At 42.9% G+C, this 15,562-nt stretch overlaps 1 protein-coding gene across 1 annotated transcript in view; it reads right to left on the bottom strand.

Annotated features, from left to right (window-relative positions):
- Positions 1-15,562, bottom strand: part of LOC311127735 (potassium/sodium hyperpolarization-activated cyclic nucleotide-gated channel 1-like) — a gene marked incomplete at both ends in the record, with an annotated part of 218,702 nt that overhangs the window by 58,363 nt on the left and 144,777 nt on the right. Inside the window, one exon of the mRNA XM_084159603.1 lies at positions 14,662-14,880. Coding sequence (XP_084015729.1) covers positions 14,662-14,880 — 219 coding nt within the window. The remainder of the gene's footprint in view (positions 1-14,661; positions 14,881-15,562) is intronic.

The following is a 15,562-nucleotide window of genomic DNA, read 5'->3' as shown; positions in this document are numbered from 1 at the left end:
ATCAAGCGCTATGATGAAACTGGATCCCATGAGGACCGCCACAGGAAAGGAAGACCCAGAGTTACCTCTGCTGCAGAGGATAAGTTCATTAGAGTTACCAGCCTCAGAAATTACAGAGTTCAAGTAACAGACAAATCTCAACATCAACTGTTCAGAGGAGACTGCGTGAATCAGGCCTTCATGGTCGAATTGCTGGAAAGAAACCACTATTAAAGGACACCAATTAGAAGAAGAGACTTTCTTCGGCCAAGAAACACGAGCAATGGACAATAGACCGGTGGAAATCTGTTTTTTGGTCTGATGAGTCCAAATTTTAGATTTTTGTTTCCAACCGCCGTTTCTTTGTGAGACGAAGAGTAGGAGAACGGATGATCTCTGCATGTGTTGTTCCCACCGTGAAGCATGGAGGAGGAGGTGTTATGGTGTGGGGGTGCATTGCTGGTGACACTGTCTGTGATTTATTTAGAATTCAAGGCACACTTAACCAGCATGGCTACCACAGCTTTCTGCAGCAATACGCCATCCCATCTGGTTTGCGCTTAGTGGGACTATCATTTGTTTTTCAACAGGACAATGACCCAACACACCTCCAGGCTGTGTAAGGGCTATTTGACCAAGAAGGAGAGTGATGGAGTGCTGCATCAGATGACCTGGCCTCCACAATCCCCCGACCTCACCACAATTGAGATGGTTTGGGATGTGAAGGAAAAGCAGCAAACAAGTGCTCAGCATATGTGGGAACTCCTTCAATACTGTTGGAAAAGCATTCCAGGTGAAGCTGGTTGAGAGAATACCAAGAGTGTGCAAAGCTGTCATCAAGGCAAAGGGTGGCTATGTTGAAAAATCTAAAATCTAAAATATATTTCGATTTGTTTGACACTTTTTTTTTCCATATGTGTTATTTCATAGTTTTGATGTGTTCACTATTATAGACCGCAATATAAATGATATGTGCAGGCCAGTCAAGTTCTTCCACACAGATCTCGACAAACCATTTCTATTTGGACCGCGCTTTGTGCACGGGGGCATTGTCATGCAGGAAAGGGCCTTCACCAAACTATTGCCACAAAGTTGGAAGCACAGAATAGTCTAGAATGTCATTGTATGCTGTAGAGTTAATATGTCCCTTCACTGGAACTAAGGAGCCTAGCCCTAACAATGAAAAACAGCCCCATACCATTATTTCTCCTCCACCAAACTGTACAGTTGGCACTATGCATTCGGGCAGGTAGCGTTCTCCTGGCAAACCCAGATTTGGCCGTCCGACTGCCAGACGGTGAAGCGGTATTTATCATTCCAAAGAATACATTTCCACTGCTCTAGAGTCCAATGGCAGCGAACTTTACACCACTCCAGCCAACGCTTTGCATTGCGCATGGTGATTTTAGGATTGTGTGCAGCTGCTCGGCCATTTCATGAAACTCCCGACAAACAGCTATTGTGCTGACGTTGCTAACAGAGGCAGTTTGGAACTCGGTAGTGTGTGTTGCAACCGAGGACAGACAATTTTTGCGCGCTACGCGCTTCAGCACTCGCCGGTCCCGTTCTGTGAGCTTGTGTGGCCTACCACTTCCGTTGTTGCTCCTAGACGTTTCCAGTTCACAATAACAGCACTTACAGTTGACCTGGGCTGCTCTTGCAGGGCATCCTATGATGGTGCCACGTTGAAATACTCTGAGCTCTTCAGTACAGGCCATTCTACTGCCAGTGTTTGTCTATGGAGATTGCATGGCTGTGTGCTCGATTTTATACACCTGTCAGCAACGGGTCCTACAGGCCCTAGTTTTGTCGCACCTGGACTACTGTCCAGTCATGTGGTCAAGTGCCACAAAGAGGGACTTGGGAAAATTACAACTGGCCCAGAACACGGCAGCACAGCCGGCCCTTAAATGTACACATAGAGCTAACATTAATAATATGCATGTCAATCTCTCATGGTTCAAACTAGAGGAGAGATTGACTTCATCATTACTTGTTTTTGTAAGAAGTATTGACATGTTGAATCCATTGAGCTGTCTGTTTAAACTACTAGCACACAATTCGATCACCCATGCATACCCCACAAGACATGCCACCAGAGGTCTCTTCACTGTCCCCAAGTCCAGAACAGACTATAGGAGGTGCACAGTACTACATAGAGCCATGGCTACAGGGAACTCTATTCCACATCAAGTAACTCAAGCAAGCAGTAAAATCTGATTTAAAAAACATATAACAGTACATCTTACGGAACAGCGAGGCCTGTGAAGAGTCACACACACAGGTACAAACACACACATACAAAGAGACATGACATACACACTATACACAAGTACACCTGGATTGTGTGTTGTAGTAGAGTAGTGGCCAGAGGGCACACACTTAATGTATTGTGAAGTCTGTGGTAAAATGTATTTAAATGTTTAAAAATTGTATTATAATGTATATTAAACCCTTAATTATTGTTGGACCCCAGGAAGAACAGCAGCTAATGGGGATCCATAATAAATACAAATACAAAATACTGCAGACCTCCTGTAATTCACCCACTGTAGGTTTGTCTCCATCACCACCAGCATCTTCAGAGGGACCTGGGACTTGTCGGTGGGCAAGGGGTCCTCAGAGGTTGGGGGGCAGCTCCTCACTGTCACTGTCAGAATCTGATTCCTCACTTTCATAGTCAGACTCATTGTCAGAATGTACTAAAATCTCCAGAAGTTGTCTCCTTTTGAAAGACATTGCTAATGCTACAGCATAGCCCACTAGCTACATACATAAACAACAACACTGAATGGCTCCGAGTGAGTGTCAGAGGGTATGTGATTGACTGACGGCACGCACCACTTGTATCAATAAATCATTATCAGAAAATGGTTTGTGTGGTAATAATTTATTTATTCACTGTTTTATTCATGTTTTCAAGTACTGGTGAGAAATCATGCATTACGATTCTTGCATAGATTGTAATGGACACATATGATGTGTGTAAAATACTTTTTTGAAGGTTGTACTGATTATGATGAGCTAATTCTAAGCTAATTGCCAGCTATGTGTGGAGCCATGTTTGTCGATATCATACAATGCTTTCTGGGTGTCACGTAAACATCGGTCAGACCAAAGATGTTTATTCAAACAGACCTAACTAATCTTGTCATCTCTTCTTATGTTTAGTTGACGCGGAAAAACAAACATGGCGGCGCGAACAAACTCTACCCATCGTCTGATTACTTAAGACTTTTAGAAACTGTTTTACTCAATTATTTCGGTCATTATTGAGCTCACCCGTGATGTGATAAGTTGTAAATAGTAATTGCTATTAGCTAATTCATATTATGTTTTTTGCCAGCCGAGAGTTAGCTAAATATGTTTGTGTTAGCTCACTCTTTCCTCAGTTAGAGCTAGAACTAATGTAGCTGTCACGGTTTCGGCCGAGGCTGCCCCTCCTCCTTGTTCGGGCAGGCTTCGGCGGTCGTCGTCCCCGGAGTACTAGCTGCCACCGTTCGATGTTTCATGTTTGTTTGGTTTTGTCTGTTTGTAACACCTGTCCCTTGTTAGTGTTTGATTGTGTTTCCTATTTAAGTTTCGTATGTTGGGTCAGGTGTTATGTGTGATTGTTTTTGTCAGCTGTTTTCATGTTGATGGGGTTTTTCTCTCATACTGTGTTTATTGAGAGTCCGCACTGCGTGCGCCTTTTCTTGTTTTACGCACTGTTGTGTGTGTGCGTTTAGTCGCTCTTGCCTCCCGGTTGGGTTGGCTATTTCTCCTGTTTGGAGTTCATTTTGACTACTAAAGACTGTTGACGAACACCTTTGTGCCTGCGCTTGATTCCCTGCACCACATCCACACTCAGCGTTCTGACAGTAGCCTACATTTTCCGATTTGGATAAGAATTGTGTTATGCTGTTGCTACTTCTGTTAATGTCTGAACATTGCATCCAAAAATAAACTGCTCACATTGAGGACATAAAGTTGTAAAGACTGTGTTTGTGCAAAAGGTTTCTGTGAAAAAAAGAGTGTGGCCAGCTCAAACGCTGATTGTTGCGTCAATCGTAACTAGACGGTCTAATGAAGTGTTATAATCACACTGGTTTGAGCCTACGCTGCATGGACCAATCAATCAATCAATCAATCAAATGTATTTATGAAGCCCTTTTTAGATCAGCAGATGTCACAAAGTGCTATACAGAAACCCAGCTTAAAACCCCAAACAGCAAGCAATGCAGACCACTGTAGAATGATCACACCCATGTTCTCGTACGCGTCAAAGGGTTAAGACCCAGCTCAGAGTAGGTTTTAGGATTATGTTAAAACACTGCTCAAACAAACTCAGAACCATGAGTAAAATCAGCTCATAAAAGTTTATCTCAGCTGGTAGTCATGACAGTTTGAGGTACCGCAAAGGAAAGATAGTGATGACGCTCAGCTCATTGACATTATTGCAATTGATGTAGAACAACCAATCGCGATGAGGCATTGCCAGCTGTGAACTCTATAGCACGCTTCAGTTCAGACAACCACGATGAATGTGACAAATAGTAAATGTGTCAATGGTAAAACATTTGATATCATTTTTGCCTGACATGATCAATTTGTCTACTCTTAATTATTGCCTAATATGTTGGCATGCATAACTTTTTTTAACCAATTCTGATGGTTGTTAAAAGCTGCATTTTTACAACATTACCATTATATCAACACACTCGTTACTCCCGTTTAAAAACTCGAAATTGCTTTTGCACAGTAGGCATCAAATCACTTGCCAATAATGTTGCATCCAACATTGCATCCAATGTTTGAAAGGTCTTTCATTTTCATTAAACACCATCAAAGTTAGCATGAGCCCAAGATGCCTTCAATTGCCCAATTTCTAGGCATTTTAGGCATATTTTTATAACAATGCGATGTTGTGCTCCAAATAGATAACATGATGTATGTAATTAAATAATCGAAAGAAAAACATTTATTTATTAGCCTAGTTATAAGTATTTAGGCATATCATGTAAAATAGGAATCATGTAAAATCATTGTCAAAAGTGCAAGAGATACTGTTGCATGTAGGTCTAGATTATTTATGGCTGTGCCGATTGCTTGTGGTGCAGGAACCACTGACTCGCTGCATTTTTCTATTATCAAGACACCTGCTGGTAACTCTTAACTGGTTAGGACAGCTCATGAGGTCTCCTAAATATCTGTCGACTAGCTTTTATTTTTACCCATAAGAACAGGAGTAAAATGTCTCTATTCTCAGCACTTACGACCAATTTCCTACTCTGAGAAGCTTCGTGGATGCAGGCCCAGGGTTCTTGCAGATAAACCACTATGCTACACTTTAGCTTTCATAATATATGCATGGACTGACACAGTTCTCTCCAATAGTCAATGTCATGGAAAGCCTTTCCTGAGAAAGTAAATTGTCTAATCTAAGCACCAGTAATATAATTGCCCATGGCTGTCAAAGTCAAAGTACCACAGGCTTGTAGGTATTGACTTCCTGCCAAATAAATATCACACACAGAAACTATGGACTTCTATTAGCCCAATGATGCAAATATAGATTGGTGCACTGCCTATAGGGAGTTAAACAGAGAGCAGACAGAGGCTGCATCTCAAACAGCACCCTATTTCCTTTGGTGCACTTCTTAGGGAATAGGGTGACATTTGGGGGGCAGCCTGACAGAGACGGATCCTTCATCTGCTCATCCATTTTAATCAGGCGATAGTTGCACTGCTCTGGCTTAGTCAAACAGGTACACACCCACAGGTTCATGACAGCTCTCTCTCTCTCTCTCTCTCTCTCTCTCTCTCTCTCTCTCTCTCTCTCTCTCTCACACACTCTCACTCTCACTCTCACTCTCACACACGCACAGCCTCAGGTAAGTAAAGGCGTTAGTAATGGCGAGGCGTGAACGGAAACTAATGGTATCCGCAGGTAGCAGCATACGCAGAAACATCAAGATGCCAATCATGCGTACCAAAAACGGAAATGTGTCAAAAGGAGAAAAAAAACACGTCACGCCACATTGTCGTTTCACATTGATCCCCCACAGCTGCAGCGAGGTGATAAGGGGCCAGGTTTTGTTTGAGGTGAATTGATTTATTCTAGGTACACAGTCAAGTCTGAGGGTATTTGACATTTCAACTTTAAAACAGTCTGTGACTGTGATATGTTGATATGGGGTTTGGTCACATCAGGAAGCTAAGAATCTATCCATCTATCCATCATGACAGCATCAATCACATACTAATAGCATGGGTATGAGGTTAACCACATACTAATAAGAACTTGCTATCATATTTTATCCACTGAAGTATGCTTAGCTGGGGACCATAACATTTATGAAAGTCATTATGAACATTTGGCAAAAAAGTGTTCCTTGGCACAATAAGATTTTTTTTTTACTGTGAATAATGCATCACGACGAGTCACATTCCCACCATAGCAATTAATGTGCTTTGTGCTTGCTGCTGAAGGAAACACTACGTGCTTATGCAAGGTACAACGCATCTGTCTGTGAGGAGGAGGAAGCTTCATATTGTATTCCATCCATGGTTCTTGGAACGTGAATGAATTCTCAGAACGTTTGGAACGTTTATACGTTCTGTGCTGCAGCAACACAATGTTCTCTGACGTAAATATACCCGGTTACACATTTCTCAGCCATTCTAGACCCTCACAAACTTCTAAAGATGCACCATTAAGAGCATCCTGTCGAGCTGTATCACGGCCTGGTACGGCAACTGCACTAACCGCAACCGCAGGGCTCTCCAGAGGGTGGTGCAGTCAGCCTAACACATCACCGGGGACACACTGCCTGCTCTCCAGAAAATCTACAGCACCCGGTGTCACAGGAAGGCCAAGAGACTGAAAAACAGCTTCTATCTCCAGGCCATCAGACTGTTAAAACAAAAACGCTATTCATAAATACGAATACAGAACTTGTTTTTGCATGGATTCCACGACGCGGTTAGTTTTTAACAGCTAGGACTGTTATTTCTTGTCCCGGAATCCCACTTAAGAGACAGGTTGAAACCTGCTTGACAGAGACGCTAAGCTGCTAGCCATCAAGCTAACGAAGTTGGTACCAGATGAGTTTTGCGACCTCCCGCAAAGCAGTCTACACTCCCAACGAGAGGCCCGGAGCGGATACAAACAATGAATAGTTTCGCCGTCCTGGAGCTTGATCTTCCTGCACCTTCGTCGCTGGGGGTGCCTGTGACTGCGGCCACAGTGCCTAGTACTACAATTTCGAAGTCGACGTCGGCAACCTTCCGTCCCTGCTCTGGATCGAGCGGGGCTTCTCCATCTGTCGGAGGCCTGCATCCTGTGAAGCGTGGGAATGGGCGGATTTCCTCATCCTTCTCGCCAGCCGTGATTTTGGGCAGCTCCATGGTAAGAAATGTGACTGTTCCTGGTGCAAAAACAATGTCCTACCCCGGAGCTCGAGTAAATTACATTACTAAGCTGATCCCGAATGTCCCACGTCAGGACATGGAAATCGATTATATCGTAGTCCATGTGGGTTTTAATGACATTATGAAGGGCAGCTCTGAACAGTTGAAACTGGATTTTAAAGAGCTGATTGACTCTCTGCTAGACACTAACAAAAAACCCATCATATCTGGCCCTGTGCCCTCTCTGAATCGTGGCATTGAACGCTTTAGCAGGATTCTTGCACTTCACAACTGGCTACGTGATTACTGCAGCTCAATGGGTGTAACTTTGTTGATAATTTCGATACCTTTTGGAAACAAAACACCTTTTATAAGGAGGATGGGATCCACCCAAATCATTTGGGTTCCTGGATCCTATCACATTATAAGACTGCGTTGAGACAATGACTTAGCAATGACCCAAGCCCAGCTCAGCTAATCCCTACCATTGTGACGCAGAGTTGTCAAAATGCTTCAGCAAATGTTCATTACATCAGGGGCGTCGGTAGACACAATATAAGTAACCTAATTTATGTCCCTCTAACTGCCCTGAATGCCTCTGCTGATCCTACAGCTATTGTGTGCAGTAATCATGTGCCTAAGAACCAGATTTATACTGTTAGCACTGAGCCCAAGGAGGCAGTCCACTGTGTGCAGCTCACCATGCACTAAGATAAAGAACATGAGCACATCTACTGCTGCTAAGTAAAGCAATAAAAACAAGTAAGTATCCCAGAAGAAAAGTGCTCAAAATAGCCCACGTTAACATATGTAGCTAAAGAAACAAGGTTCATGAAATCAATAATTTGCTAGTAACAGATGACATTCATATTCTGACTATCTCTGAAACTCACTTAGATAATACATTTGATGATACAGTGGTAGCAATACCAGGTTATAACATTTACAGAAAATATAGAAATGCAAATGGTGGAGGTGTTGCTGTTTATATTCAGAACCACATTCCTGTGACGATTAGAGAGGATCTCATGTTAAATACTGTTGAAGTAATATGGCTACAGGTTCATCTGCCTCACCTAAAGCCAATTCTGGTGGGAAGCTGCTATAGACCACCAGGTGCTAACAGTCAGTATCTGGATAACATGTGTGAAACGATTGATAATGTATGTGATATCAATAGAGAGGTATACTTTCTGGGTGATTTAAATATTGACTGGCTTTCATCAGGCTGCCCACTCAAGAGAAAGCTTCAAACTGTAACCAGTGCCTGCAACCTGGTTCAGGTTATCAGTCAACCTACCAGGGTGGTTACAAACAGTACAGGAATTAAATCATCAACATGTATTGATCATATCTTTACAAATGCTGCAGAGATTTGTGTGAAAGCAGTATCGAAATTCATTGGATGTAGTGATCACAATATAGTAGCCATATCTAGGAAAAACAAAGTTCCAAAGGCTGGGCCTAATATTGTGTATAAGAGGTCATACAATAAGTTTTGTGGTGATCCTATGTTGTTGATGTAAAGAATATATATTGGTCCGTGGTGTGTAATGAAGAGCAAACAGACACTGCACTTGACACATTTATGAAATTGCTTATTCCAGTTACTAATAAGCATGCACCCATTAAGAAAAGGACTGCAAAAACTGTTAAATCCCTGTGGATTGATGAGGAATTGAAAAATTGTATGGTTGAGAGGGTGAGACAAAAGGAATTGCAAATAAGTCTGGCTGCACAACCAATTGGCAAACGTATTACAAATTGAGAAATCATGTGACAAAACTGAATAAATAAAAAAATACTATGAAACAAGGATAAATTACATAAAGAATGATAGTAAAAAAAACTTTGGAGCACCTTAAATGAAATTTTGGGAAAAAAGGCAAACTCAGCTCCATCATTCATTGAAACAGATGGCTCATTTTTCACAAAACCAACTGATATTGCCAAGTACTTAAATAATTTTTTCATTGGCAAGATTAGAAAACTTAGGCATTACATGCCAGCAACAATTGCTGACACTACACATCCAAGTATATCTGACCATATTATGAAAGACAAGCGTTGTAATTTTGAATTCCGTAAAGGAGTGTGGAAGAGGTGAAAAAATTGTTATTGTCTATTAACAATGTCAAGCCACCTGGGTCTGACAACTTGGATGGAAAATTGCTGAGGATAATAGCGGACGATATTGCCACTCCTATTTGCCATATTTTCAATTTAAGCCTACTAGAATGTGCATGTCCCCAGGCTTGGAGGGAAGCAAAAGTCATTCCGCTACCTAAGAATAGTAAAGCCCCCTTTACTGGCTCAAATAGCCGACTAATTAGCCTGTTACCAACCCTTAGTAAACTATTGGAAAACATTGTGTTTGACCAGATACAATGCTATTTTACTGTAAACAAATTGATAACAAACTTTCAGCATGCTTCGAGAGAAGGACATTTAACAAGCACAGCACTTACACAAATGACTGATGATTGGCTGAGATAAATTGATGATAAAAAGATTGTGGGGGCTGTTTTGTTAGACTTTAGTGCAGCGTTTGACATTATCGATCATAGTCTGCTGCTGGAAAAATGTATATGTTATGGCTTTACACCCCCTGCTATAATGTGGATAAAGAGTTACTTACAGTGGGGAAAAAAAGTATTTAGTCAGCCACCAATTGTGCAAGTTCTCCCACTTAAAAAGATGAGAGAGGCCTGTAATTTTCATCATAGGTACACGTCAACTATGACAGACAAATTGAGAAAAATAAATCCAGAAAATCACATTGTAGGATTTTTAATGAATTTATTTGCAAATTATGGTGGAAAATAAGTATTTGGTCACCTACAAACAAGCAAGATTTCTGGCTCTCACAGACCTGTAACTTATTCTTTAAGAGGCTCCTCTGTCCTCCACTCGTTACCTGTATTAATGGGACCTGTTTGAACTTGTTATCAGTATAAAAGACACCTGTCCACAACCTCAAACAGTCACACTCCAAACTCCACTATGGCCAAGACCAAAGAGCTGTCAAAGGACACCAGAAACAAAATTGTAGACCTGCACCAGGCTGGGAAGACTGAATCTGCAATAGGTAAGCAGCTTGTTTTGAAGAAATCAACTGTGGGAGCAATTATTAGGAAATGGAAGACATACAAGACCACTGATAATCTCCCTCGATCTGGGGCTCCATGCAAGATCTCACCCGTGGGGTCAAAATGATCACAAGAACGGTGAGCAAAAATCCCAGAACCACACGGGGGGACCTAGTGAATGACCTGCAGAGAGCTGGGACCAAAGTAACAAAGCCTACCATCAGTAACACACTACACCGCCAGGGACTCAAATCCTGCAGTGCCAGACGTGTCCCCCTGCTTAAGCCAGTACATGTCCAGGCCCGTCTGAAGTTTGCTAGAGTGCATTTGGATGATCCAGAAGAGGATTGGGAGAATGTCATATGGTCAGATGAAACCAAAATAGAACTTTTTGGTAAAAACTCAACTCGTCGTGTTTGGAGGACAAAGAATGCTGAGTTGCATCCAAAGAACACCATACCTACTGTGAAGCATAGGGGTGGAAACATCATGCTTTGGGGCTGTTTTTCTGCAAAGGGACCAGGACGACTGATCTGTGTAAAGGAAAGAATGAATGGGGCCATGTATCGTGAGATTTTGAGTGAAAACCTCCTTCCATCAGCAAGGGCATTGAAGATGAAACGTGGCTGGGTCTTTCAGCATGACAATGATCCCAAACACACCACCCGGGCAACGAAGGAGTGGCTTCGTAAGAAGCATTTCAAGGTCCTGGAGTGGCCTAGCCAGTCTCCAGATCTCAACCCCATAGAAAATCTTTGGAGGGAGTTGAAAGTCCGTGTTGCCCAGCGACAGGCCCAAAAAATCACTGCTCTAGAGGAGATCTGCATGGAGGAATGGGCCAAAATACCAGCAACAATGTGTGAAAACCTTGTGAAGACTTACAGAAAACGTTTGACCTGTGTCATTGCCAACAATGGGTATATAACAAAGTATTGAGAAACTTTTGTTATTGACCAAATACTTATTTTCCACCATAATTTGCAAATAAAATCATTAAAAATCCTACAATGTGATTTTCTGGATATTTTTTTCTCATGTTGTCTGTCATAGATGACGTGTACCTATGATGAAAATTACAGGCCTCATCTTTTTAAGTGGGAGAACTTGCACAATTGGTGGCTGACTAAATACCCCACTGTATGGAATGGCCATTAGGGACACATACAGTGTGGAGAACAAGTATTTGATACACTGCCGATTTTGCAGGTTTTCCTACTTACAAAGCATGTAGAGGTCTGTAATTTTTATCATAGGTACACTTCAACTGTGAGAGACGGAATCTAAAACAAAAATCCAGAACATCACATTGTATGATTTTTAAGTAATTAATTTGCATTTTATTGCATGACATAAGTATTTGATACATCAGAAAAGCAGAACTTAATATTTGGTACAGAAACCTTTGTTTGCAATTACAGAGATCATATGTTTCCTGTAGGTCTTGAACAGGTTTGCACACACTGCAGCAGGGATCTTGGCTCACTCCTCCATACAGACCTTCTCCAGATCCTTCAGGTTTTGGGGCTGTCGCTGGGCAATACGGACTTTCAGCTCCCTCCAAAGATTTTCTATTGGGTTCAGGTCTGGAGACTGGCTAGGCCACTCCAGGACCTTGAGATGCTTCTTACGGAGCCACTCCTTAGTTGCCCTGGCTGTGTGTTTCGGGTCGTTGTCATGCTGGAAGACCCAGCCACGACCCATCATCAATGCTCTTACTGAGGGAAGGAGGTTGTTGGCCAAGATCTCGCGATACATGGCCCCATCCATCCTCCCCTCAATACGGTGCAGTCGTCCTGTCCCCTTTGCAGAAAAGCATCCCCAAAGAATGATGTTTCCACCTCCATGCTTCACGGTTGGGATGGTGTTCTTGGGGTTGTACTCATCCTTCTTCTTCCTCCAAACACAGCGAGTGGAGTTTAGACCAAAAAGCTATATGTTTGTCTCATCAAACCACATTACCTTCTCCCATTCCTCCTCTGGATCATCCAGATGGTCATTGGCAAACTTCAGACGGGCCTGGATATGCGCTGGCTTGAGCAGGGGGACCTTGCGTGCGCTGCAGGATTTTAATCCATGATGGCGTAGTGTGTACTAATGGTTTTCTTTGAGACTGTGGTCCCAGCTCTCTTCAGGTCATTGACCAGGTCCTGCTGTGTAGTTCTGGGCTGATCCCTCACCTTCCTTATGATCATTGATGCCCCACGAGGTGAGATCTTGCATGGAGCCCCAGACCGAGGGTGATTGACCGTCATCTTGAACTTCTTCCATTTTCTAATTATTGTGGCAACAGTTGTTGCCTTCTCACCAAGCTGCTTGCCTATTGTCCTGTAGCCAATCCCAGCCTTGTGCAGGTCTACAATTGTATCCCTGATGTCCTTACACAGCTCTCTGGTCTTGGCCATTGTGGAGAGGTTGGAGTCTGTTTGATTGAGTGTGTGGACAGGTGTCTTTTATACAAGTAACGAGTTCAAACAGATGCAGTTAATACAGGTAATGAGTGGAGAACAGGAGGGCTTCTTAAAGAAAAACTAACAGGTCTGTGAGAGCCGGAATTCTTACTGGTTGGTAGGTGATCAAATACTTATGTCATGCAATAAAATCCAAATTAATTACTTAAAAATCATATAATGTGATTTTCTGGATTTTTGTTTTAGATTCAGTCTCTCAAAGTTGAAGTGTACCTATGATAAAAAATTACAGACCTCTACATGCTTTGTAAGTAGGAAAACCTGCAAAATCGGCAGTGTATCAAATACTTGTTCTCCCCACTGTATACTGTCTTGTCTACCTTGTCTATTTGTTATTGACCATGGGATGTCTAGCATGGGATGTCGGTTGAATAACTGATAACGGATAATGCTTTTAAGAGGCAGATGTAAATTAATAAACTACTTTGTCCATTTGGCTCTGCCTCGTCAACGTCACGTCCAAGGTGACTCTGCTCTGCCTTGTGACGAGGTGTCCACTGATAAGACAGCAGTCACGCATGAGAGTGTGGTGTGTGTGTATTTGTGTGTGTGTTGTGTTCAATCCAGTTTGTGTGTGGGACAGCTCATTAGACCTTACATTTTTTATCAAACTGATGCTTTCACAACTTCCTGACAATAAATACAAACCAGATAAACAATATAGTATCCAATATGAGGGAACGGATGGAATCGAATCTAAGCCAGGTCATTCACAGATCACAGGTGAGACTACAGTCATAGAGAGACACTGATGCTACAGTTACCAATCTACCCAAAGGTTAGCACTAGAATATATTATTATGTCTAGTCAGATCACTCACAGGTGAGCCTAGTAAGCAACCTATCCAACGGTCAGCACAGATTATTATGGCTAAAGTCCTAGATCGCCACTGGTGCTAACTAATCTATCTAATGGTCAGACTCAGAACAGATAAATATGGGAAGTAATGATCTCACCCTGATCCTAACCAATCTTTCCAAGGGTCAAAATGACAGATTAGTATAGGTACAGTGAGACTAGATCGCATCATAAGTGTTTATAAATCCACAGCTTCAGACTCAAGCCCTAGCCATAACACTAGTCTAACGGATTTGGGAATTGAACTCTGCTCTTCAATGCAAAAGCCCAATCATTTAGATTCTAACCGTTTATTCTAAGAACTCAAAACCCCATTAGCATGACTCCAGATGTTGAGTGTTCCATGATGGATAATTCCATGCAGAAATTATGTAATAGGGGATCTAGATTACAGAACCTCCCCTAACAGTGTTCCCTAAAAGCACCCAAACAGAGATGGCTTGCATCCCAAATGGCACCCTATTCCCTACATAGTGCACTACCTTCGACCAGAGCACTTGGGATGCAGACATGGTGCTACTGCAGTTCTGTCTGGGAACCTCCTCACCCCAGGGGCGAGGGTGTTTAAGATCTGTGAGGGCTTTTCAAAATCCTCTTTCAGAGCCACCGAGCAGGATGGGGATGTTATGATCTGTGTGTCTGTGAGTGCAGTGCACCACCCCTAAAATACAGGCCCAGAGTAGGCATAATCCACCTGAGAGAATTGAAAAATATATAAAAGCTTTGAAAATAATACATCACTTACCTCATGATGAAAACTAACAACATAAGATGGAAGACCAGGTGCAGGAAACCATAGTGTTGATAAATAATGATAATAAAAACAAAAGCATAATAAAAACATAATATGATTTTATATTAAGTAAGGGCTTACCTTCTCTTGGTACTGCCTGCGGGACGAGTCCAGTGATTGGATGAGAGCGGTGGCGTGGCCGACGAACATGGCGTAGCAGGTGGCGCCCACAATCATACTGAGCATGGTGATCCACAGGTCGGACATGCTGACGGGCGCCCGGGCGCCGTACCCGATACACAGCATGTGGCTCATGGCCTTGAAGAGAGCGTACGAGTACTGCTTACCCCACGAGTCATTCTGTAGGGGAGACGAGGGGAGGATGGGGGAGAGGGAAGGAGACAAAATGGGAGTTACCGCGGGCTTGTAGAAGATTTCCGGCACAGAGCGAGGAGAGAGAGGAGGCTCTTTCTCTTTGATGGATCACTGAACCTCCACAGAACATCCTGCCAACATACCCTTCATGCTTGGGCGCGTCACGCTCACAGAGTGACTAAACCACCCCTCCCTCCCTCTCCTCTCTCGCTCCCTCACTCCTCCTTGGCCGACGCGTGTAAAACAATTGATGCGGTGCTAATAAACATCTATTACTTCCATTAGCTGTGGAAGAGCTGACGTATAGTTTGTCTTTGACCTAGGGATCCTTCACTTCACTGTGCTGGACGGAGGAAGCAGAGAGGTGAGGGTTCTGCCTGGCTTCTGCCTTTTCTCCTCTGCATCCCAAATGGCACCCTTCTGCATCCCAAATGGCACCCTATTCCCTACATAGTGCACTGCTTTTTACCAGAGCTCTATGGGCCCTGGTCAAAAGTAGTGTACTATACAGGGAACAGGGTGCCCTTTGGGACATAACCCTTCTTATGGCCGATTACCACGAGTGCTTTAATGGGATTCACTGCGGAGAGGCAGAAATACGGTCCTGTCAGGACCAAGGCACTATGATTCAGCCCAGATACTATAAACCCTGCTGGAGCAAGGCCTA

Source organism: Coregonus lavaretus (assembly GCF_964263955.1).
Source record: "Coregonus lavaretus genome assembly, chromosome: 4".
Taxonomy (NCBI): domain Eukaryota; kingdom Metazoa; phylum Chordata; class Actinopteri; order Salmoniformes; family Salmonidae; genus Coregonus; species Coregonus lavaretus.
The sequence above is the reverse complement of the archived record's forward strand: the minus strand, read 5'-3'. Positions and strand labels throughout refer to the sequence as shown.